Source organism: Stigmatopora argus, chromosome 1 (genome assembly GCF_051989625.1).
Source record: "Stigmatopora argus isolate UIUO_Sarg chromosome 1, RoL_Sarg_1.0, whole genome shotgun sequence".
Lineage (NCBI taxonomy): Eukaryota > Metazoa > Chordata > Actinopteri > Syngnathiformes > Syngnathidae > Stigmatopora > Stigmatopora argus.
The window spans coordinates 18000802-18026173 of record NC_135387.1 but is presented as its reverse complement, the minus strand read 5'-3'; the positions used below and the strand labels follow the sequence as shown (position 1 = coordinate 18026173).

The 25372-nt window shown below is 39.1% G+C and overlaps 2 protein-coding genes across 2 annotated transcripts in view; both read left to right on the top strand.

Moving 5' to 3' along the window:
- The window catches only part of LOC144077646 (dedicator of cytokinesis protein 9-like), a 27743-nt gene extending 11152 nt beyond the window's left edge, over positions 1-16591 (top strand). The window contains exons 23-52 of the mRNA XM_077605535.1: positions 87-202; positions 286-355; positions 443-568; positions 830-901; positions 986-1132; positions 1245-1328; positions 1407-1518; positions 1588-1763; positions 2357-2461; positions 3403-3484; positions 3856-3974; positions 4121-4235; positions 4747-4813; positions 4890-4937; positions 5329-5465; positions 5922-6037; positions 6630-6767; positions 10650-10832; positions 10916-11029; positions 11493-11708; positions 11799-11856; positions 11981-12087; positions 12375-12497; positions 12877-12990; positions 13164-13310; positions 13504-13714; positions 14047-14237; positions 14542-14642; positions 14738-14876; positions 15683-16591. Of these exons, the coding sequence (XP_077461661.1) occupies positions 87-202; positions 286-355; positions 443-568; positions 830-901; positions 986-1132; positions 1245-1328; positions 1407-1518; positions 1588-1763; positions 2357-2461; positions 3403-3484; positions 3856-3974; positions 4121-4235; positions 4747-4813; positions 4890-4937; positions 5329-5465; positions 5922-6037; positions 6630-6767; positions 10650-10832; positions 10916-11029; positions 11493-11708; positions 11799-11856; positions 11981-12087; positions 12375-12497; positions 12877-12990; positions 13164-13310; positions 13504-13714; positions 14047-14237; positions 14542-14642; positions 14738-14876; positions 15683-15781 (3633 nt within the window). The 3' untranslated portion in view covers positions 15782-16591. The remainder of the gene's footprint in view (positions 1-86; positions 203-285; positions 356-442; positions 569-829; positions 902-985; positions 1133-1244; positions 1329-1406; positions 1519-1587; positions 1764-2356; positions 2462-3402; positions 3485-3855; positions 3975-4120; positions 4236-4746; positions 4814-4889; positions 4938-5328; positions 5466-5921; positions 6038-6629; positions 6768-10649; positions 10833-10915; positions 11030-11492; positions 11709-11798; positions 11857-11980; positions 12088-12374; positions 12498-12876; positions 12991-13163; positions 13311-13503; positions 13715-14046; positions 14238-14541; positions 14643-14737; positions 14877-15682) is intronic.
- Positions 14738-25372, top strand: slc15a1b (solute carrier family 15 member 1b). The gene is made up of 24 exons (XM_077605501.1): positions 14738-14876; positions 17704-17828; positions 17969-17997; positions 18156-18240; positions 18389-18530; positions 18607-18726; positions 18798-18897; positions 19527-19617; positions 19700-19783; positions 19976-20058; positions 20154-20240; positions 20458-20547; positions 20676-20720; positions 21823-21855; positions 21934-22022; positions 22498-22579; positions 22676-22792; positions 22867-23007; positions 23091-23137; positions 23209-23316; positions 23403-23517; positions 23607-23744; positions 24456-24563; positions 24646-25372. Exons 2-24 carry the CDS (start codon positions 17822-17824, stop codon positions 24883-24885), a joined length of 2181 nt encoding a protein of 726 aa, XP_077461627.1. The 5' UTR covers positions 14738-14876; positions 17704-17821; the 3' UTR covers positions 24886-25372.

The following is a 25372-nucleotide window of genomic DNA, read 5'->3' as shown; positions in this document are numbered from 1 at the left end:
TACATGTTTAATAAATATTTACAAAGTAGAACCACTTTATATGTATGCCTCTTCCGTTAAATGGTGTCATCTTTGCACCTCACCAGAGTCTCCACGCGATGCAGGGACATATCATGGTGAACTTTTTGCCCACCATCCTAAACCAGCTGTTCTGTGTTCTCACCGGAGCCTCGCATGAAGATGTGGCTGTCAATGTCACAAGGCGAGGCCACAGCAACCAGCATAATAATCTTCTCTACGCCTTTGTTTGACATTTAACAATATGGTCTGTCCCTTTTGCTTTAGGGTAATGGTGCACATTGTAGCACAGTGCCATGAAGAGGGACTTGAGCATTACCTGAGGTCTTACGTCAAGGTTGCCCCTTGTCTTGTTGATACAATTACTTCAATAAAATGCGTGATTTACTAACGATATATATTGTTTTCTCGCCCCTTTGTAAAGTTTGTGTTTAAACCAGAGCCTTATTCTTCGAGCAATCTAAAAAATGTTCATGAAGAGCTGGCAAAGGCCATGACAGCAATTCTGAAGCCATCCACCGATTTCCTAACATGTAACAAGCTGCTGAAGGTACTGTTAAATCCAATTTTTTTGTGATACTTGGTCTCCCATTACTTGAAAGTTGACATTCAAACTTCTATAAGTATAAATGATAATTCAAACATCTCTAAATGTGTATAAAACAAGTTTTGTTATATAGTGTATTTGTGTTAAAAACATTTTTTTCATTAGTTTGTCATGCTTTGCCTGGGAATTTTTAACCTTTTAAAAAATCAAGGGCTTATCTCATAGGGAATGTTGTTTAAACTATATTAACATTTTACGTTGCAGCACTCGTGGTATTTCTTTGAAGCGTTAAGCAAATCAATGGCTCATTATCTCACAGAGAGTGGTAAAGTCAAGGTGGGTATTTTTTCAGTTCTAACAGTCTACTTCTCATGGTCCAATGTCAAACCCTTGTTCTTTTATTTTCTTTTCCTGGACCAGGTACCAAGAAACCAACGTTTTAATTCCTCCTTCAACTATGCAGTTGAGATCTTGGTCAATACGCTGATGCCTCACATCACCCAGAAATACAAGGACAACCTGGATGCTGCACGCAATGCTAATCAAAACCTGGCAGTTTTCATTAAGGTTAGTTTCTCACACAGAATCTGCAATGGCGCATCACCTTCATCTGTCAGTGTTAAGAACAATGCATTTTGTCATACTACATGGACCAGCACTATTTGTATTTTTCCATTAGCGCTGCTTCACTTTTATGGATCGTGGATTTGTGTTCAGGCAGATCAATAACTACATGAAATGCTTCATACCTGGCGACCCCAAGGTTTTTAAATCAGCCTCTTCTGATTTCAATATTATGCACTACCTTAAAACAATAAATGGACAATTATTTTTCTTTCAGACTTTGCATGAATTTAAATTTGAGTTCCTTAGGATTGTGTGCAACCATGAGCATTACATCCAACTCAATCTCCCAATGCCATTTGGTAAAGGCTGCATTCATAGGTTCCAAGGTAAGCTTGATTACTTATTAATCTTGTGATCAAGATCTATTTGAGCGGAAGTTCCATTGCTCTTCATAGATCAACTGGAGTACTCACTGACTGATGACTTCTGTCAAAACCACTTCCTGGTTGGTCTGCTGCTGATGGAGTTGGGTAGTGCCTTAAAAGAGAACCAAGAAATTCAACACATTGCCATCCAGGTGCTGAAGGGGCTGATGATTAAGCATGCATTGGATGACCGCTATGCTGCCAGAGTGAGTGTATAGCTTTGACATTATTCATCTGCTTTATAAAGCAATTTATACAACTCATACAAGCTGATTCGTCAAGCTCAAACATAAAGCATACACTTTAATATGAATACCAATTCCATTTTGTATTTCTGTCTAAAAAGGCCTGTAACAGCTACTATTAAAAATATGTTTGTGACAATTTTTTTAAAGGAAGACATGTATACCAAAAGTTTAACTCAGTAATTTAATTTGTTACATTTGGGAAATCATTAAGAAGCGCTAACTAATAAGAGAAATATTTTAACAGGAGCAGATGAGTTATTTTTTCAATGTAAAATATTTTCTATAGAATTACTTTTACCACAGCCACAGTCATATTTAGTCTCAGGAAAACTACAATTAAACACAGTAACAAGTGCATTTTGTTGTAATGTGTGTGTGTGTGTGTGTGTGTGTGTGTTGTCTCAGGACAACTACAATTAAACACAGTAACAGGTGCATTTTGTTGTAATGTGTGTGTGTGTGTAGTTTGAAACAAAAATGCCTTTTCATAAAAAGGCATATAAAATATTGACAAATTGTGGAATGACTCATATGATTAACCTTTATTCCAGAGCCATCAGGCTAGACTTTCCACCCTCTACTTGCCATTGTTTGGCATCCTGCAGGAGAACACCAATAGGCTGAAAAACAAGTTCTTTCCTTCAAGCCATCGCAATGTAAGCCTGACATCTGGTGGTCGTCAAGGGCAGCAGGAGACACTAATACTCTGTTGAGCTCTCATTCAAAAAATCAATTTAATTACCCAGCCATTTTCCTTTTCTGCCTTAGGGTTGTGCAAACACTTAAACATTAATTTCATTAACATTTAATATTATTAGAACAACATTTAATATCGTGTGGACCATGATTTGTATTGCAAGAAATACGTTTATTTTTTCATTCATTCACTAGTTATATATCACTTATCCTCACGAGGTTTCACAGGATTCAACATACTATGCCAGCCGATGATGGTAACATCATTTTGCATTGGTATCCAGTGAATTTCAGGGCACAAACAGACAAGCAACCATTCACGGTCGCAATCACGCCTATGGAGTGTTTGGGGTGCCCAATCAACCTTCCATGAACGCTTTTGGGATTTAGGGGAAAACTCCGCAAACATGCACAGGGAGAACATCCAAACGCCACCCAAGAAGGGTTCAAACCCTTGATCTCAGAACTGTGAGGTGACAGTCAACCACTGTTCAACTTGGGGGGGAAAAAGTGCTTTTGTGCTTCTACAGTCTGAAGGTTCTGTCCTGACTAATTGTAATTTGGCAAATTCCTAACACAAAGAAGACTGTTATTTTCCACAATTAATGAATCAACCCTGAGATATTTTGTAAATCGAGCTTCAAACATAGATAGATACTGGCCCAAGATACATGGCTTCCTTACCAAATTGATCGGTTCACGAATGTTAGCAGAGTAGATTTCAAATTTAGTGTTGGGGAGAGGAAAAACAAGAACCTAAGTGATGACTTAATAGGCCTTCAGCTTGGACAAAAGGAAAAGGAAAAAAATAATCTCTTGTTCGGTTAAAGAAAAGACAGCAAAATATTTCCCTGAATGTTTTAAAAAATGTGTTCCCTCTTTTGTTGTTTTCTTTTGCCAGAACCCACAAGAGGATTTGCTGGTAACAAACGCTCAGCTGAACCTCCAAAAGCACACCACTTGCAAAGATGTTAGTGGAGCAAGTGAGTGTGTTCAATTTACCTTCTGGGTGTTATTTGGAGTTCACTCAAGGACATTACACTTTTAAGGACCACTCAAAAGTTACAATGTGCCTCATAGCATCTGATGCAAATGAGGACCCTCAAGAGGTTTACATAATGGGGGAGTGGCATCTCAGCCATATGCCCAAGTGCCTCATTGGGTGCCGTTTTATCCAATGCTTTTCCATTTAGTCCCTTAATGTTTCCCTCCTGTATGTTAATGTTTTCACCATGTCGAATATGTGCTTACATTTGATACCTTCATGACGTGTGTGTTAGCTGGTAGGCCTAAAGGGCTGATTTTATAACGATAAAGCAGCTGTGCCCTAACCCTGATTTAATTGTCACTGCAGCTTCTCCATATAGTGCAATTTCTAGTTTGGGATCGGTTCACCTGGCAGACTCCAGAGGCTCCTTGGTCTCCACAGACTCTGAGAACAGCCTGTTAGACAAGAGTTATGAAAAGGCACAGGTAATATTTTTGGAGTTGTGCATGTTTCTTTTTCATGTCTAGTTTTGTGTTTTGAGGATTATTCTTTAGCCTTCAATTTATAGATTTCCTCACTTTCTCACAATTATTTGAATGCTAACTTTACTTTCTCGCTCTCTACCTATCAGAACCAGTGTATATCAACTCTGGGGCGTGCCTTGCTGGATTGTAACAAACTGGACCGAGATGAGAGCAAAAGCCTGCTCATGTGCTTTCTGCATATTCTTAAGAATATGTCAGAAGGTATGCATATGTACATACTATATACATGTATATATGCAGATGCAGATACAGATTTTTTTTTGTAATAGAAATTAAACTTCCCTAAACATTGTATGGGGTAGCTGATATCCCATGTCCCTTAAGTCAAAGTTGCTGAATACACATGATCACATCCATGGGCAATGATTGCACTTATTTACACATCCACAACACATTTACAGTTGAAAAACAAACGAACAACAGTGACCTCTAAACAAACATTTCAAATCAATCCATAATGTAATATTGATAATTTCACTCATTATAGTAGTTTAATGATTCGTATTGTATATATGGCATTCATGTACCTATTTGCCATGGGATTTATTAAAAATCATGCTGTAATTGACTGGCAACCAGTTCATGATGTACAGTAGTTCCCACCCTAAAAGGTTGAACCACTTACTACTCTAAACATCAAATGAAGTTTTAAGCATGAACACAATAAGAACACTGTGTATACAGTTTGACACCTTGCTTTCATTTCCCTAAGATGCCCTTTGTACATATTGGAAAAAAGCATCGTCATCTGAGCTGATGGACTTTTTTACAGTACTGGAGTAAGTATATAGCCGTGGTCCTTAATACTAGGTAACCTGAACTTATATTTTTTACTTGACTTTGTCCAACCTGCAGAGTCTGTCTTCATCAATTTAGATACACTGGGAAGCGAGTCATTGTCAGGTGAAGTTAATGTGTTTTATTTTCCCAACTTTTCTGATTCGGCATTTTCTTTGACGCCTTTATTCATTTTGCTTGGACTGTCAAAATTACTGCTGGCAAATACAGTAATGCTTTGGCCTTTAACCACTGCAACTTTGTATGATGCTTTTTTTCCTTCTTCTTTTTTAAACATCATTTCACCTTCTTGAAATAATTGTCAGTCATTTTTCATTAAAGAAAATTAAAAATGTCAGTGAACATCAATAATTTAACAAATATTTCTATTTTTTGTGTTTCTTGAAAAATCCCGAAAAATACTTTGTAAGTTGTTGAAAATTTCTGTCTCAAATCAAATGTATTATAATCAGTGAAAGCAAGCGTATTGATGACATATTTGTTTTTCTGCCAATAGGAATCATGAGGCGGCACTGCCTCTTGGTCAAGACAGAAAGTCCTCCACTCTGCCTATGTCTCGTAACAGGGCAGGGATCATGCATATCCGCTTACAACAGTTTGGGACATTGGAGAATTCACACACGGTTAAAAACAGTAGGCTTCTGCTGCCTTTTAACAATACATAAAATTCAACATGACAAAAACAACAACAAAACTCTGTATATACCAAATATGTCACTTTTTGAGGGAGTTCAATTTTAACAATGGGCAAAAACGCAACCCAATTTTGTTTGAAGGATTTCAGAAAATTACTTATGGAGTTAAATAAGATATTTTATTTTATTTTAGGAAGAGCAGTATAAAAATACAGCGCTGTAGCATATGGTTCAATACCAAGTAAGACAAAATTGGAAAAAAAAGGAAAGGTCCTACTGTATGTGATGGTTTCTTTCATTGAACAACCCATTAAATAATCACATGAGCTGCAAGAAATTACAATAACACTGTCCTCTCTAAAGCAACAGTGGTTAATCAGGCAATATATCAGGGCTATCACATACAGTATATGACGACAATAAATCCTCTAAGACTGTGTGTTGTTTCCATCAGTGTACTCTCATACAGAAGCCGAACTGAGCAGCCAATGTTTGTTGGAGGCAAACGTGTCAACAGAGGTGTGTCTGACTGTGCTGGACACACTCAGCATCTTCATTATTGCATTTAAGGTACTGTATTTCTGGTGATGACTTTAAAAAATAGCCTCTTTGACTGTTCCCTTTTTACTGTCTATCCATGGATAAGGTTGATGACGCAAATGTCGCACTGTGTGCACTGCTTGGTGTTGTGTTCATCGTGAGCGATTTGTTCAAAAGAACACATCTTTTGGCTGAGTGAGACCAAATGCATCACTTTGTGAATTGACTCCATGTCACTTTCCTTTCATTTTAGATTTCAACTTGATCCTGAATGAATGGAATTACTTGATCAATCACTCAGTGATCCATTCTGCAATGTCACTTCCTGTTTATGCAATGACTGGTCAATAAAAGAGCAAAAACATGGAACAACTATTTTTGAAAGCAGCTTTTTACTCATTCAAATGATTCCATCACTAGTGTGCAGGGCTTAACAACTAGATGATTGCTTGCCAATTGATTTTGCTAGCTCGATTTGTAGTTGCATCCAAAAATTATTGAATGAAAATTCCCAAATACTCTGTCTCACTTGTACAATAATTCAAATTTGAGGCTCAAGGGTAAACGATGAACTCGGTCATATATTGTATGCGTCTATAACACAAAGGTTTTCATCCCACAGAGCCATTTGAGCTCAGATATGGGCCACAACCCATTGATGAAGAAAGTATTCGAGGTGCATCTATGCTTCCTGCAGATCCCTCAGTCTGAAGCTGCTCTCAAGCAGGTTTTCACCTCACTGAGAACCTTTATCTACAAGGTGAGCCATCTTGATTGCTATTGGTATTACCAATAAATTACTGTAACACTGTGAAAATGAGTCTAATGAATGAATCAATGATTGGCTAGTCCGTTACAGACTTCTTCTGTCTGTCTCACTACCTTTTATGCAAAACTAAATCCTTCATTTATGTCAACTCTGACCTCAAACTTATTGAAGACTTTTGGGTTCCTCTAGAACAGGGGTCTCAAACTTGCGGCCCGCGGGCCAACTGCGGCCCGCGGGACGATAATTTGCGGCCCCCGTCTTAATATGAAAGATCGATTTTTTTTTTTTAAATTTTTTTTTTTTTTTTTTTTTTTACCCCTTTCCCCATGATGGCGCCGTTTAAGTGGCAGCCAGTGGCAGTAGCTCTGTCCACTCATGTTTTTCTTGTTTTACAGCATGTTTTACATGAAAAATTAGAGGGAACATTGACATGCACCTGCTTGTGGCAGGTGTGATACTGGTGTGCCGATAGCGAGCAATGATGATGTCGTGACCGGATGATTCGCCTAATAACGTTTCGCCGACGGACGTTTGACAGACGGACAGGTCGTACTAGTATTTGTTAGTTTAATGATTAAATACAAATACTAGTATTTGTATTTAATCATTAAACGCTGTTTTCAGCTGGATTTGACCAAATTTGAGAGCATTTTGAGCCGTTTGGCAAATGGACGTCTATAGACGTTTTTTTGCCTCCATCGCGATATCATCCAGTATTTGTATTTAATCATTAAATGCTGTTTTAGGATGGATTTGACCCGATTGCTGTCATTTTACGGCTCGGTTCTGCTACATCTGCCTGCCCAAGAGTGCTTATTCCCGGACTGCCATTGATGGTAGACGAACATTGATTTTTACTATAATTTGGACAACACCGGCGGCAGGCCGGATTAAAAATCCTAACGGGCCGTATATGGCCCGCGGGCCGAGGTTGAAAAACTTGTACACACACGATCCGGCGGGGCGAGCGTTCGAATCCCGTTTCGGTGAAACCTCCGTTCGGCCGAATGAACGTTCGGTGGAACGTCCATTCGGCGACCTGCCCGTCTGTCAAACGTCCGTCGGCGAAACGTCTTTAGGCGAATCATCCGAGTACCGATGATGTCGCTCACACTGGTACTCAGTGCGCTCAGGGAGGTTGTCTTTCTGCTCAGACCAACAAAAAATTAGAGGGAACTTTGGTTCGGAGCTGAATGAACCAATCACGGTGAGGTATACGGCTCTGGAGGGCGGGACATCGGCCGGGCTGTCCAGTGCCTCGCTCACTCACTCATTCATTCCTCCAATCAGCTGGGCGGAGGAGAAGCCGTGAGGCCGATCACTCCGCTCGGCGCGCACACTCCTCCGCTGCTCTCAGCATAGAACTGAATGAGGCGCTATGATCCGTGATCCAGCCTGTGTCAGTGTCTGTAGCCATCTCCGCGATTGAAACGGAGAGCGAAAGTGCACATGCGCCACAAACCCGCGCGACTGAATGTGAAAGATCAACCCGAGACTCATTCCAAGTGGAAAAACATATTACGGAGCCCCAGAGATGTCTCTTTCAAAGCCTGCCGTGAAGAGAAAGGTCGGTGATGAGCACAGACAGTTTCAAGAAAAGTGGGGAGTGCAATATTTCTTTGTTGAACACAGGGGCACCCCGACGTGTCTCATTTACACTGAAAAAGTTGCGGTGCACAAGGAATACAATTTGAAACGTAATTGTACTATGAGACATGCTGAGGAGTACGAAAAATACCAGGGAGATGAGAGAGCCAACCAGGTTGCCAGTCTTAAAACACGTCTTCTGAGGCAACAGGATCTCTTCAAGAAGGCTACCAAAGACAGTAATGCAGCAGTCAAAGCTAGCTACGCCGTTTGTGAGTTGATTGATCCTGTGCTAAGTGATCCCAAACGGCTCATGGACTTGGCTTTTCTTGTTGATATCACACATGAGCTTAATGTACTGAACAAGAAGCTACAAGGCCAGGGGCAACTTGTCAGTGCTGCCTATGACAACGTGAGAGCATTCTGCACTAAACTTGTGTTATGGAAAGCCCAGCTCTCTCAGACAAACCTTTGCCATTTCCCAGCATGCAAGGCTCTCGTGGATGCAGGCACACCATTCAGTGGTGAGAAGTATGTTGAGGCCATTTCGAAGCTACAGGAGGAATTTGATCACAGATTTGCAGACTTCAAGACACACAAAGCCACATTTCAAATTTTTGCGGACCCCTTCTCCTTTGATGTGCAAGATGCCCCTCCTGAGCTTCAAATGGAGCTCATTGACCTGCAGTGCAACTCTGCACTCAAAGCCAAGTTCAGGGAGGTGAGTGGAGAAGCAGACAAGCTTGGGCAATTTTTGAGAGAGTTGACCCCCAGCTTCCCTGAACTTTCCCGAAGGTTCAAGCGGACCATGTGCCTTTTTGGGAGCACATACTTGTGTGAGAAGCTCTTCTCCACCTTGAACTTCAATAAGTCCAAGTACAGGTCCAGACTTACTGATGAGCATCTTCAAGCTCTACTGAGGGTCTACACTGCTTCCTCCCTCAAGCCAAATGTGACTATGTGAGAAGAAGCGCTGCCAGGTCTCTAGCAGCAAGGAGTAGGCAAAAGAAGCCATGTTCAGAATATTTCATGTTCAATGTTCCATTCAAGTTCAGAAAGTTAAAGGTTAAAGAGCTGTTAATACAGACATTTGAAACGGAATAAAAATAATTCATTTTCTCTACTTAGCCAGCCAGTGTATATCTACTGTATGCTCATTAGTATTATTTGGTTTTATATTACTGATTGATTTATTTTTTATTCATCTTTAAGTTAATTTATTTAATTCATTATTTTTTGTTAAAAAATAAAGATATTTGATAACGTTGGAAAGTTTTATCAGTGCTTTTCTTGTGGAAATCCTGATGCGGCCCAGTCTCACCCAGACTCGGCCTCTAGCGGCCCCCAGGTAAATTGAGTTCGAGACCCCTGCTCTAGAACATGTGTCAAAGTGGCGGCCTGGGGGCCAAATCTGGCCCGGCGCATCATTTTGTGTAGCCCGGAAAAGTAAATCATGAGTGCCGACTTTCTGTTTTAGGATCAAATTAAAATGACGAGTATAGATGTATATTAAATTTCCAGATGTTCCCCCATTTAAATCAATAATTGTAATTTTTTGATCAATTTTTTCTGTGTTTTTAGTTCAAAAATAATTCTGTAAAATCTAAAAATATATAAAAAAAGCTAAAATAAACATTGTTTTAGATCTATAAAAAACCGGAATATTCAGGCCCTTTAATCCAGTTCATTTAATCAATTTATAAAAAAAATCTAAATATTATATCTAAAATGGTCCGGCCCACATGAAATCGAGTTGATGTTAACGCGGCCCACGAACCAACCCGAGCCTGACACCCCTGCTCTAGAATTTAGATTGGAGGTGCTTTACAATGTGCATCAGAAATTCTCCATTTCGAGTGTTGCTAGAGTTATACAGTACTTTGTCATTCATACCCAAAATACATACACATTTTCTTACTTAAAATACTCCCCCCTGAATCACAATTCTTTAGTTTTTGCTGCCGAACATTCATGCAGTATCGGAAGAATATTTCCAGGATTTTTTGCAGCCATGACAACACGGCTATCTTGAAACTGTCTTATGTTCAGGGTCTTGAGTACTAATTCAGGCAGACATGAGTTCTCCTGCTACACCTCTCAGATCTGTGTGTTGAACAAATGAAATGCGATTGGACTGTTCGTTAAATGTGCTGGTTGATTGTGTCTGAAATTTAACTGGTTTATAATTTGTAATATTTTTTTTGACGCAAGTCCTGTAACGTTTCTGACAAACTGTATTTATGAAAATCCTGCAAAGTGTAATTTTTTCACTCTTGCATTCTTTAGTTTCCCTGCATGTTCTTCAATGGCCGAGCAGACATGTGCGGCTCCTTATGCTATGAAATACTAAAGTGTTGCAACTCAAAACTGAGCTCCCTCCGTAATGCCGCCGCTAATCTCCTTTACATTCTCATGAAGAGCAACTTTGACTACACCGGACATAAATCGTTTGTCAGAAGCCATCTGCAGGTATCTGTTTCAATCAAAAATGATTCTTGGTGTCTCCTCACAGCGTTTACATGTCAGAGTTGTTTGCTCTCTATTTTGTGCAGGTGATAATTGCTGTCAGTCAGCTGATTGCTGATGTCATTGGCATCGGTAGCACGCGTTTTCAGCGGTCTCTGTCTATCATTAACAACTGTGCTAACGCTGATCAAAGCATCAAGGTCAGCGGTTCATTGTTTGTGATGTCTGACATTAAGCTCATTTTTATGCAAGACAAAATCATTTTCAAATGCAGTTACTTAATCACTCGTTCTTCATACTGTACATACTGAAAAGATTCCTGTAAATAATGAGTAGCATTCAGGATTTTACACCATGAATTTCCATTCATTCATTGATTCTGTTAGCTTAATTCAGGCTCCAACTCACAGCATTAACAGGGATAAGTGTTATAGAAAACCTAATAGAGAGGTGGATGGATAGTTTACATCACATTACTTCATTCGAGTTGAACTGAAAACATCAATGTACGTGTCTGTCCAGTTAACCGAATGATAGATTAGTTCCTTTCGTTGAGACAAAAGTGGACAAAAAGCATATTTTGTTCTAAATGCAGTTGGGTTACTTTATTTGATTTCGGTTTACTTTGCTGTAGTTGAAAAATGCCACTGCTCTATTTTATAGCACACTGCATTCCCATCAGACGTGAAGGACCTGACCAAACGAATCAGAACCGTGCTGATGGCCACTGAGCAAATGAAGGAGCATGAAAATGACCCAGAGATGTTGGTGGACCTCCAGTACAGTTTGGCCAAGTCATACACAAGTACACCAGAGCTCCGCAAGACCTGGCTAGACAGCATGGCACGGATCCATACTAAGAATAGCGACCTTTCAGAGGTGCTTGGCACGAAAAGAAATACTGAGATGAAGAACAACATATTTGATTATTATTTTTAGGTTTATCTGTTTTGTCATCTTCACTTTTAGGCCGCCATTTGCTATGTGCATGTTGCCGCTCTGGTAGCCGAGTACTTGTGGAGGAAAGGTGAGCTCACTCTTCCTGCGTCTGCTCCAATATATTTTGTTTTACTTCACACCACATGAGATTAAATAAGTACACAAGGACTGGACTGAACAGCCTTTGGCTTCTGTCTCTTTGTATTTACAAGGAATGTTCAGGCACGGTTGCTCCGCATTTCGTGTCATCACTCCAAACATCGATGAGGAGGCAGCCATGATGGAGGACGTAGGGATGGAAGATGTTCATTTTAACGAGGTTCGCCTTTTACCTGCCAATTCAAAGTCCTGATGCAGCATTTATTCCTTCATTATCACACGTGTCACCTAATGCCTATTTAGCATTGCCCTTATCTCTTTCAAGAGTGTTAAGTGTACTCTGAAGTTATGATGGGAAACTCAAACAGACTTTGACACAAGGGTTGGTTCAGTGTTGTTGCAAACACTTTTGCAGCTGTGTCACTGAACCACACCTTATTGGGAAATTCAGACAAAGATGATAATAACCAGGAGAATTAATTGACTGCAAAGTTTATGTCCATACAGGAAGTGCTGATTGAGCTGTTGGAGGAGTGTGCTGAGGGTCTTTGGAACGCCGAGCGCTATGAGCTCATTGCTGATATCTATAGGCTCATCATCCCCATTCATGAAAAACGCAGAGATTTTGAGGTAATAGTTCATATTTTTGGTAAAATACATATACTATGGTGTGGCCTGGTGAGCAAGTGGTTAGTGCGTCGGCCTCACAGTTATGGGATTGAAGGTTCACTCCCAGGTCAGTCCTCACTGTGTGGTCTTTGCATGTTCTCCCTGGGCTTGCATGGGTTTTCTCCGGATGCTCCGGTTTCCAGCTGGTTGAACACTCTAAATTCCCCAAGATATGAGTGTGACCGTGAATGGGTGTCTGTGTCGTTGTTGTTTTTTTGGTCTTTAAAACACACTTTGATCTTTCCAGGCTCGCAATTTAGACTTTTCATTTAATATTTTAAGAATTATTATACATTAAAGAGTATTAAACCAATCGAATATTTGTGTTTTGGTTATGCAGAAACTGACACACGTGTATGATACTCTCCATCGTGCCTACACCAAAGTTTTGGAAGTGATGCATACTGGAAAACGTGTGCTCGGCACATACTTCAGAGTGGCATTTTTTGGACAGGTAAGGGGCTTCACTTGGTATCTTACACCCATACACATCCCTGTGAGTCATGATTCACAATCAACCCCCGGCCCTCCGCTCGGCCGCCCAAGCCAAGGGGTTCATTGATCTTTTTTGCACACGGGCCCTGTTAACATTTGTTCCTCACTGACTCTTAACATCTTTCATTGTAGAGCTTCTTTGAGGATGAAGATGGCAAAGAATACATCTACAGGGAGCCAAAGTTCACACCTTTGTCTGAGATTTCACAAAGGCTCTTGAAGCTCTACTCATACAAATTTGGTCAAGATAACGTGAAGATCATTCAGGACTCAGGAAAGGTGGGAATGAACACATTTGTTCCTACACAAAGCCCTATTTTTTTAGTATAGCGTCAGGAGAACGTGGAATATTTTGGTCAAATTCTTCCTGTAAAATCCTGTGACTTCAACATGTTGTACTAGTCCCGATTGGTGCTACTATTGCCCTAGTATTTTGTTTTTGATCAGTTTAATGACTATTCCATATTCAAAGGTGAACTCAAAGGACCTGGAGTCTAAATACGCCTACATCCAGGTGACTCATGTCGTACCATACCTCGATGACAAGGAATCGGAGGAAAGGAAGACCAACTTTGAGAAAAGCCACAATATTCGGCGTTTTGTTTTTGAGACGCCTTTTACTGTGTCAGGCAAGAAACAGGGTGGTGTGGAGGAGCAGTGTAAACGAAGGACCATTCTAACCAGTAGGTTTATATCGGTGGTGTCTTCAGACTGACTTGCAAAGAATCTGTGTTTTTGTCAAAATAACATTATTTTTTTTAAATTTAGGGCAACATAAGCCACACAGCACATATTGACCAGTCACTGCTAGTTTTAAAAATTTGAATCACTGGTAAAAGGCATTGCATATCATTTTCGATGTACCTTACAATAAAAAATGTACAATAGCTTGGAACACCTATATATTGTATTGTACATGTTCCCAAGCTATGCCACCCAGTACAAATGTCGCTCATTGGTTTTTTTTCCCCCTTATAACATTGTACTCTACTTTATATTATTGTTTCCTCTATAGCCACCCACTGTTTCCCATATGTGAAGAAGCGTATTGCTGTAATGTACCAACATCAGAGTGATCTTAGCCCCATTGAGGTCGCCATTGATGAGATGAGTGCGAAAGTTACCGAACTGCAATTGCTGTCTTCGGCCTCTGAGGTGGACATGATTCGTTTACAGCTTAAATTGCAAGGCAGCATCTGTGTCCAGGTACATCTTACAATGCTTTTTCTCTAGTGAATAAAAATTCCAAAGGCGTACAAGGCGTTGGACTATTTCAAACTCGCTCTTGAACACTAATACCAGTATTCCATATTAAATGTAAACAAAAATACCAGAAAGTACATTTTCAAAAAAAAAAATCCAATAATTCGGGTTATGCTACAAAAAAAAGTCATAAAATATAAAGGTCAAAGAATATCTAAGTTTTTTTTTTAAAGTGCATATTGGTATTGTGAGCAGGCAGCTGCTAGAAAAATAAAATGTACTGTTATAATCAATTCCGTCTCCCCAGGTCAATGCTGGCCCACTTGCGTATGCCAGAGCCTTTTTAGATGACACTTGTGCCAAGAAATATCCAGACAACAAGGTCAAACAGCTAAAGGAGGTTTTTAGGTTGGTACAAAAGCATATTTTTGCCTGCACGTCTTCACCTATCATTTTATTGTGAATCGATTATTTTTTAAATTTCAACTTGCATGCTTTGGTAGGAATTTTGCAGAAGCCTGTGGCCAGGCACTGGATGTAAATGAACAGTTGATTAAAGAGGATCAGCAGGAATACCATGATGAAATGAAAGCCAACTACAGGGATCTGACTAGGGAGTTATCAAATATCATGCATGAGACGGTAGGTACTTAGAATGTCAAGGGTGAGGTGACATTTAGATGATGTGATCTGATAAGTTGAATTTCCGCTGAATTAAATAAGGAAAGATAATTTGAATTAAGAGGGTGCTCTTATAACGAAATAGACTCATATCAAGGCACAACTCTACTGTACAAAATTGTTGTTTTGACAAATATTATTTATTTGAATACCCATTCAGCTTTCTTTATTGCAGCGATCACTGTGCTCTCCCGATAACTGCAAGGACACTATTTTCATTATAAGGATGACTAAGTACAAATCCACTGCTTTCTGTTTTTGCCAATTTGTTAAATAATTTTTCGCATAATGACAATTTGGTGGCAAAAAAAACTATAAAAACAACACTCCTGGTAAAACAAGGCGCAATATACTACTGATCTGAAGCGAACATTTTAGTTAATCAAAGCTGAGAATAGAGAGAAGGCTACTGGGTTATATTATTGAAGTTATCAATGGTTTCCACCTGTTCCTGTTATCTGATGTATGCCTGAGCAGTGAAATGTTCCTGTGGCGCACATATTTCTGGGAAGCTGCATTATATCCTCTTCTGCACAAAATGTCTCAATATAGGACTGAGTGCACCATATTTGAAGGGAAGGAGAGAATCTGCTTGGTGGTGACTTAGGTCAGATGTCAAAAGCCCCACATTGACGCAGCCCTCCAATCCCACCCTACAATACAATTTTGTATTGTACAGATATTGACAATTGGAAAGAGGGCTTTTACTTTCATTGATTTGGATTTTTGAAAAACATCTGACCTTTACATTGTACTATTTCTTACAGATTAACCCAGTGAATGATGGCAGTGGGGCCTCTTTGTCCGATTCACTAGGCCTCTACAGTACAATTAGTGGCACACCAAACAGTGCTATGATATTCTGATGTCTTAGCATCAAATTTGGCTTTACCATTTTTGTTGATTTATTCCCAATTCATGCCCAAATAAGTAGAGCAATTATCCAATGCTATTTATTTCTGCTTCTTTCTCCAGCTGCTAACACTAAGTGCTATTTGACGTCAGTGAATCATTATTGACATACATACTTTTAAATTGTCACCCCATTACCATTGAATTTAACTTTGTATTGAAGCACTTTAACAAGAATCTTGCCTACTCCCTACATCAATCTTCCAAGAATTGCTTTGTCTCTTTCTGGAATACATTGTCTGTGCCATTTCAGACCATAAAATAATTATCACTCACTTTTAGACTGAAAATACAGTCACAAGTCAAACAAAAACCTGTTTTGTGCATTATATTTTATGTGTAAAATACTTCACTTACCATGGCAAAAGAGAATATGGGGAATTGTTTTAAGTACTTGCTGTATTATTCATGCTTTTTGTTCTGCGTGGTCATTTTTAATATATTCTGTATGTACATAAGTTTACCATATTTTCTTGTCTATAAGCTGCAGTGGACTTTTTATATATAGTGTACCAGGAAAAAAAGCTGAAAGGGTGCACATTGTCATTTTTAAATCTATACATTGAAAGATGTTACACAAAAAGATTTGATTGGTAATTAAAAATCTTTTCAACATTATGCACCCTCTTTATTCATTGATGTATCCCCTCTGGGCTAACGGTGTCACAAGTGTATTCACAGCTGATCTGAAATCACAAAAACACTTTAACATTGTTGTAAGTGTAAAAAATACAATAATAATAATAAACCTACTTTATCTTGAATTGCCTGTAGCAGAGCCTTCTTAAAAAACCTTGTTGTTGATGAATGTCTAGCAGGATTGTTGGCGAAAGCATGTTCATCTTAGCACTTCGCGGTTATGTGTCCTTTTAAACCTGTCAGATAGCACTTGGTGAAATCGTTCTTGTCCAGTGACACCACGGTTCTTATCTCAAAAAGATGTCGGCATGAACCCGTAGATAAATCGCATAAAACTTTGCTTCCGAAATACAATAGCAACACAAAGGAAAGGGCGAGTTATGACTGACTCAGACTACACAGTTTTTAGTTTTTTCACGACTACAAGACCAGAGTGTGTTTGATCATTGCATACTTGTATTAACAGTGTAATCCGATGGCTGATAATGTTAGGAGGCGGGACAAGCAGCTGTCAATCAGACGTAGTGATGGAGGTATTTCGCAATATAGCAGTGACTACTGTCATCTTCTCTACTCAGAAAAGGACAAAAAATGTGACCAATTTGTCAAACCATTCACTATAACCAATAAGTTATAACGGAATTCGTTGATTATTTTGTCTGCGTGGGGTGGAGAACCACAACTGTGCATTCCCATCCACAGTCACAGGCAATCATACGCTGGCATATAATTGCTTTATTAGAACTATACATTATTGAGCAGGCCGGTGTGTTTGTATTATGGGCATCTGTAAAAATATTTGTAATTTCCTGATACCAATCAGATCTCTCTATCCTTCATTGGGACTTAGCTCTCTTATGCTTAGTTTCCTTTGTCTCTCATATAATTTGAGCGCAATCTCTGATAATCGTAATAAAAACAAAGTAGTGTTATTGTTTTCAAGAGTTCCTTACAGGCCACCCTAACAGTTTCATTGAAAACTTCCATTCAGAATTTGCCACATAGTATTTTATTTTTTACACTCAATTATGTATGTATTTTGAAATTGATTATCTGAATAATATGTTAGGTGAGGTGCTAAGCTACGTGTTCATTACATATATAAACACTTCTGGCTTGCACACTCATACTGCAATAAATCAGCCAGTATATAACTGACCTTATCTGAAAATTTAGCCTTGATAAGGAGAATACATGGCTCATCCACGTGCATTTTCACTTTGTGATTTGCACATAGTTGATGGGAGGTTATAAAAGCTCACCTTGCTTCAGCTGACTCTTGAAGTTTTAAGAGACTTGACTTTGTGAGCGATTTGAGCAGAAAGAGGATACAATCTCACGATTCACATTCAGCCATGGCAGGTGAGTCCAATTTAAATGGTTATTGATGTTTATTCAGCAGCATAAATTGTTGTAGCATGGTAATTGAATGGGTAAAATTATAATTGTATCCTTGCCCAAATTTTACGTTAAAACCTTCTTTTTTTTTAAATTTATCACAGGTAAAGGTGAAATGGGGAAGTCAAAGAGTGTAAGTAATGTATTATTTGTTACATAATATGCATTTAAAAATAATTATTTCATCCTTCACATTTTATACTCAATTGGACAAATGGTTTTTAGTTTTTAGTTGGCACATGGCTGGCATTATTGAACTAGTAATAGCAATGAAATTGTTACCTTTTACAGGCTTTGGTATGTGGCTTTCCAATTAGCATCTTTTTTATTGTGGTCAACGAGTTCTGTGAGCGGTTCTCGTACTATGGCATGCGAGGTGAGTTTTTTTTTTTGCTGACAGATAAATCTTAATTTAAAATATAACATTCTCATGCAAGATATAATTAGACATAAGTGCTGAATGCAGGTGCAACTTGTCTGTGTTTTAAAGTCATTTGCATACATCTCCCCTTTCCTCTGAGCAGCTGTGCTGGTGCTTTACTTTAAGTACTTTCTGAGGTGGGATGATGACTTTGCCACTACAATCTACCACACTTTTGTCGCCCTCTGCTACCTGACTCCAATCTTGGGTGCCATTGTGGCCGATTCGTGGCTCGGAAAGTTCAAGTGGGTCTCATGGATACTCATCTAATCCCACTTGGATTTCATGTTCCATAATGTCCTCATTCTCCCTTCCATGCAGAACTATTGTGTACCTGTCCATTGTATATGCATTAGGACAAGTGGTCCTGGCAGTCAGTGCCATCCATGACATCACAGACACCAACAAGGATGGCACACCAGACAGCATGACCGTCCACGTGTAAGTCGCCGGGTGAGGTTTTGCAAAGCTGCACAAACACATGAAAATGACCAGTTGCATACTTCGCCCAGAGCTCTCTCCATGGTGGGCTTGATTCTCATAGCTGTGGGAACAGGGGGCATCAAACCTTGTGTTGCAGCCTTTGGTGGCGACCAATTTGAAGACCATCAGGTAGAGTTGTTTTTAATCATCAGACTAAGCCAGATTGTCAAATCCTTATCTTCTAGTGTAGTTTAAAATGCAACATTCAAACATTAATTTTCAACACCACCTATCATACTCAGGGTTGCGAGATGCTGGAACCTATCTCAGTGAAAGGCACACTACACCCTAGACTGGTCGCCAGTCAACCCTAGGGCACGCATTGAGACAACCATCCAAATAAATTATTTGATATTTCTGTGTAATGCAGGTTATATATTCTTGAGATATTTAGTGCGTACTGTTGGTGCTAAAAGGGACAGCGTATCATAATTAGCAGGCCTTTTTAAAATTGTGGACACACTGATTTTACTTCAATTATCTCGAATTAATTAGGCTGTGTCATTTTTTATTGAAGAATCATTTAGCCTTAAAAACTGTCTAGTGTTTATCAACATGTTATCATAATTTTTATGATAGGTTTGGAGAGAGGGTGTGACTTATCTTAACTTCTCAGCAATTTTGCTTTCAGAGTTGTTAATTAACAAATATGAACATGTCTCATGGGCTTGTGAACACTGTCCAAGGCCAAATACAAAGATTACTGCTTGTTGCGTAAGAATACTTCTTGACCTTTTCAAAATTCTGTCTTTCCACAGGAGAAGCAGAGGAGCACCTTTTTCTCCATTTTCTACCTGTCCATCAATGCAGGCAGTCTGCTGTCCACTGTTATTACCCCAATTCTCAGAGGTACTCATAAAAAGTAGAGGAGAGGAGACATTAGGGTGCTGAATTAAAATATAATGCATTTTGTTTTTGTGTTGGATTGCAGCTCAGGAGTGTGGGATTTACAGCAAGCAGAAATGTTACTCACTAGCTTTTGGTGTCCCCGCAGCCCTAATGGTGGTTGCTCTGAGTAAGAACCTATACATTTGCTCATCTTGAGTTAGGTTATTCAACCATTATTAGTGGTCACTACTTGTGACAAAATTTAATCAATGTTTTTAACTTGGGCATTTGGAGATTGTTTTGTAATTTGGAACACATCTAATAAGACGTCTCACTGAACAATTATTCTGTCTTCATAATGGCATGTTTTTGCATGCAGTTGTATTCATTGTGGGAAATGGAATGTACAATAAGACTGCTCCTCAAGGAAACATTTTAGTGAAAGTCTGCAAATGCATTGGGGTATGTGCACATTCTACAAGCCATAACATTTGACTAACTGGTTCAACACATTATTGTTGACTTTAAATGAAAACAAAAACATTTCCTCTTTGCAGTTTGCTATCAGTAACCGCTTTAAGCATCGTCATCAACAATACCCCAAAAGAAATCACTGGATGGACTGGGCTGAAGAAAAATATGATGTAATATCAGAATGTTTGTATATAAATCACCATATCAAAATGAAAACGATTATACTTCCTGAAATTGCATGTTTAAAAAAAAAACCTGAAAACTCCAATGAAAAAAAAATGGTGTATTGGACGGCCATGACTTTTGAGACTACTCACTATGTCTGAATAAATACAGGTTTTGTCATAAAATGCCATAATAACAACCTTCTTCTGTTTGTGGTTGTAGAAACTTCTGATTGCCCAAGTAAAGATGGTAGTGAAGGTGCTGTTCCTCTACATCCCCCTTCCAATGTTCTGGGCTCTCTTTGACCAGCAGGTGAATAATACTACTTATCCCCCTACACCCATACACACTCCCTCTCATTCCTGTTTTATTGCAAAAAAAGTAGTCATGGAAGGTCTGCATGCCTATAGTGTTTAAAACATTATTTGTGTACTTAACAGGGATCTAGATGGACGCTCCAGGCGACTACCATGGATGGTGACTTCGTAAGTGGTACTCAGTGATCGGCAGTGGTGGGCCGTCAGGGCCTTCAAGGCCTTCTCCGCTGGCCTAAGAAATATCTGAACCATATATTTATATTATATATTTTGTCCATCAATACTTATTATTCCAAATGGTCTGTTAGCTTCCTTTCATTGCTTTTCCCCCTGGTTGCACTGCTTCCAGATGTGTGTTTTCATATTGAAGCATTTAACCAATCACATTTCAGCCATTATTTGTTGCCAGGATCAGAAATCTGCCTCAAAGGCTTCACAATCAGTTCTGCGGGCTCTGCTGCTTTAAACAAGACTGTTGCTTTTAACCAATCAGATTTTGAGTTGGCAACACCACAATGCTTTTTCAGAGGCATTGCCATTTTGCTGGCTGGGATACGTCATTGCTTTCACCAACTATGATTGGCTAGCTATAGTGAGTAGGCGGGCCAAAGCCATAGTGAGGCAGCCAGAGATCGCAAACTCCACCCACAATGGCCGACAGAGCAAAACAAATGGATTTTATTGCAGATTTGCTCACAAAGCTATTTTCCAGACGGACTTTTCCAGTAAAAATTGGACATCATTAAGAAAGGGCGGTCAACTCTGAAGCTAGCAAGCCTGTTACAGCCGGGAAAAGGGTGTGTGCGCCAGTTTCAGTGTGCTAACTACAAAGAGCTACCAAACTGTATTTGGAGCAAGCTGCACAAGCAAATATATTGTTGTGTTGATTTAAAGCCATTTTCAAGACGAACTATGTCAGAAACACAACAGGACAGGCTCAACTTTCAGCATTAGCTTCGATGCCGATAGAAAAGAAGGAGGAAAGAAAGGAGGATGGATATTGTGTACAGTTGAAAAGGATTTTTGGTGAGTTAAATATGGCTATTTTCCTAAATAATATTTCAATTTAATGAGGTTATTATTGATGATTTTTTATGTGTCGCAGCTGTAGCTGCTGTAGAGGTTTTATAGCCATAAAATAGTTTTGGAGGGTTGGATTGATTCCGATAGCAGAAGGCGCTACCCCAAAATGCACGGACCGCCACTGGTGATCGGAATACCCGCTTTAGTACCCACCAAATAACGCTTGTGACTGTGTCTGTTTTGGTAGGGAATCCTTATCATCCAGCCTGACCAGATGCAGGTGAGCTTTTATATCGATATTCTAGTTTAAGATTTTGTTGTTGTAACAAACTAAGATAGTGTAATATGTTCCCGGCAGACTGTCAACCCTATCTTGATTCTGGTTTTGGTGCCCATTGTGGACAGCTTGCTATACCCACTCATCTCCAAATGCAATTTAAACTTTACGTGAGTGTCGCTGTTATATTCCATGCCTATCACGTCCCACTGGTGTTCTTCCTCTTTGAGAAGAATGATTGTTTACTCCATGGAGGTTTTTGTATATAAGGCCAATGACGTAACATTGTTCTAATTTGCTGTCATTTATTCTACTACTACCGTCCATATAAACATATACATGTACAATGTACACTTACCCAACTCACCCTCAAGAAAATTTGTTTTTATCATTCAAATGTTTCTGGGTTATTTTGCAAAATGTTCATGTTGTGTCAAATTTTGACTTTTTACCGACCTTAAAAGTTCAAAACAACTGAACAGCATTTAGTTTTTACTCAATGACCACTAGAGGGAGCCATGTAACACAAATGATAATGATGATTCTTAACATTTTGAGAATCAATTTTTTTAGCTTGCTAGTGGTCATGAACAGGAAAAGAAGATGGATGACTATGAATGTAATTAATTTGTCACATTATTGCAGGCCGTTAAAGAGGATAACAGTGGGGATGTTCTTTGCTGCTCTGGCATTTGTTGCTGCAGGCCTGGTCCAGATCCAGATTGATGTAAGAATGACACTTGACACAAACATAGGGCACAATATATTTTCCAGGGCTGCTCTCACACATACGTGTGCCCATATTTTCCCTTTCTGCTTTCAGAAAACGCTGCCCATATTTCCTGCAAGTACCGAGAGCCAAGCAAAGTTCCTCAACATGCTGAATAGGCCATTGGACATCAGAGCTGGGTCACATTCATTTAAATTGGAGGCCTTCACGGTATTTAAACATGCAGATGAGGTGTTCCATTGAAAACGAGCCACTTGACCAACAGATGCTTTTAACTTTACCAGGCCAACAATGATTACTTGACCTTTGATGAGCCATTTATTCTTGAACTAGCTGCCAAAGATAATTATGCTGTCAATTTGAAAGACGGATCTCGGAATACAGTGGTGATTCTCCACAATGGGACCAATCACTTACCTATACCGGTAAGGAAAACCAGCAAAGAAGGCAATCACTTGAATGAACAAAGTTATCCAATCTAATGTATAAAGAAACCTACTTGTTACAGTTTTATGACATCACAGTCAAACCGGAGCAAGGAGCTAATGCGATAAGGCAAGTAAATGAGCTCAACCTGAGATATTAATATGGTCATGTATTGAAATTAATGTGATTGCCTTCTGCAGATTTTTCAACGGCCTTGACTCACCTTTAAATGTATCCATTGGTGATGTCGATGTCAAGGATGTTACTGCTTCAAACATGTCAGAATATTTTTCTGTGCCACAGGGAAAGTATGTGAGAAGTTGTACTTTCTGTTTATTTCCGCTCATGCAAGCGTAAATGCCCTTATTCTTGCTTTTTGTCTTGTCACAATCAGTGCACAATTCTTGATCAAGAACATCACAGGAGACCAGTGTGTCTACAACAAGCATCTTGGCTTTGGCAGCTCGTACACCTTGATCATCCCACCCAATTTTCATTTTGGGCCAAATGTAATAACATATTTGATGGCACACGTGCACTTGGGAGACTCCTTTTCCACCAAGCTCGCGCATCAGAGTGATGTGTTTGTGTTCTCCAGTGTGAACAGGAAATCCGTCAAGTGAATGACATCAGAAAAAACTCGGTGCATATGGCCTGGCAGATTCCACAGTACTTCCTCATCACAGTGGGAGAAGTGGTCTTTTCTGTTACAGGCCTGGAATTCTCCTACTCACAGGTATTCTTCCTTGTGTATATTTCCAAAGCAGCTCATGTGTTACATCCAAGCCATACAAAGGAAATAAAATGGATTGCATTCATGATGGTCATTAAACTAATATTTAAACATGATGGCAAAACTTAAGCCAAGTGATGGATGGGTGACAAAGAGGAAGAAAGATAAAACCTTGGTGTTAATGACGCACCATGCATAATAGTGGTTTAATTAGATTGCATTTTAACCCAAAACATTTTAGTTTTACAATATATTTTAACCACATTACTGTTTATTTATCATCATTATTTGCATGGATCTGTGCGCGTAAACCTAAGCTTTGTTGAACTCACTGAATCAGCAGCACTCTGTAAACATTTTTTTTCCAAAACCGGCTACAAGCTGATTATTGCCAACCCAGATGAAGTTTACAGTCAAAATAAACACGAAACAGCAATTACACAATGTGTATTTCAAACTAACACAGCATTGCCTTAAGAAAGCAGGCTTGACTTAAAGCAACGGTCATTAGCGGTTATAGCAGCAAGGGATATAAGAGGAGCAAACACAACAATATTCCCAGGCATCCAGAATATTATGTATCCTTTTTGGAAAATAACTACGTACTAATAATAAAGAACCCGAGCGAGTCCCTTACTGTGATTTCATGTAAAGAGTTTATAGTTGAAAGCTTATTGTTGAAATTAGAATGATGAAACTGTAACTTCTTACCAGGCACCCAGTAACATGAAATCAGTGCTCCAGGCTGGTTGGCTGTTAACAGTTGCTGTTGGTAATATCATTGTGCTCATTGTTGCTGAGGCAGCAACTCTTGAAGATCAGGTGGGTGTCTTATTATGTTGTCTTAAATAATTAATAATAATAATAATGTATTCACCGCACTAATATTCATTGTATTGTTCAGTGGGCCGAGTACATTCTCTTTGCATCCCTGCTGGTGGCGGTGTGTATCATTTTTGCCATTATGGCTCACTTCTACACATACACTGATCCAGCCAAGATTGAAGCTCAGTTCAGAGAGACAGAGTCTAATGATAAGCAAAAGAAGATGGACAGAAACGACTCCTTAGAATGTAGCAATGGAAAGAAGAGTTACGATTCCGGTTCTGATGTGGAGGAAAATCTTGCACAGACACAGATGTAGAGAAAAAACAACTAGTCAAAACAGAGACTCCGACCCACAGTATTTACCCTCTTTGTATTTCAACGCTTCTTGGTCCTGTGTTTCTTGTTAAATGTTTGAAGCAACTTTTGATTTGTGTTGGGCAACATGATTATTAATTGATAAAAGGTTGGTTTCCAAGCAGCTGTACAGACTGCATTTTTTTCTGTTACGGTTAATTCACGATCAACATGGTTTTTTTGCACTATGTTGATACAAATTGTTGCCATTTGTGTTTTTGTTTGTAATAGGCGGCGTACAGGGTTGTAGGCATGACATTATGTTGTAATTGTTCAGAATTCATGGTACTAATTTATTTCTCAAATTGTCTTTTTCAGTAGAGAGAGTTTTTTTTCCAATATGAAGTGATTCATTTCTTTTATTTTTATTTTTTTCAAACAAAAAATAATTTGTGTTGCATTTGTATATGATAAAGTAAAACCCACGCAATCCTTGTGAGGATAGGTGG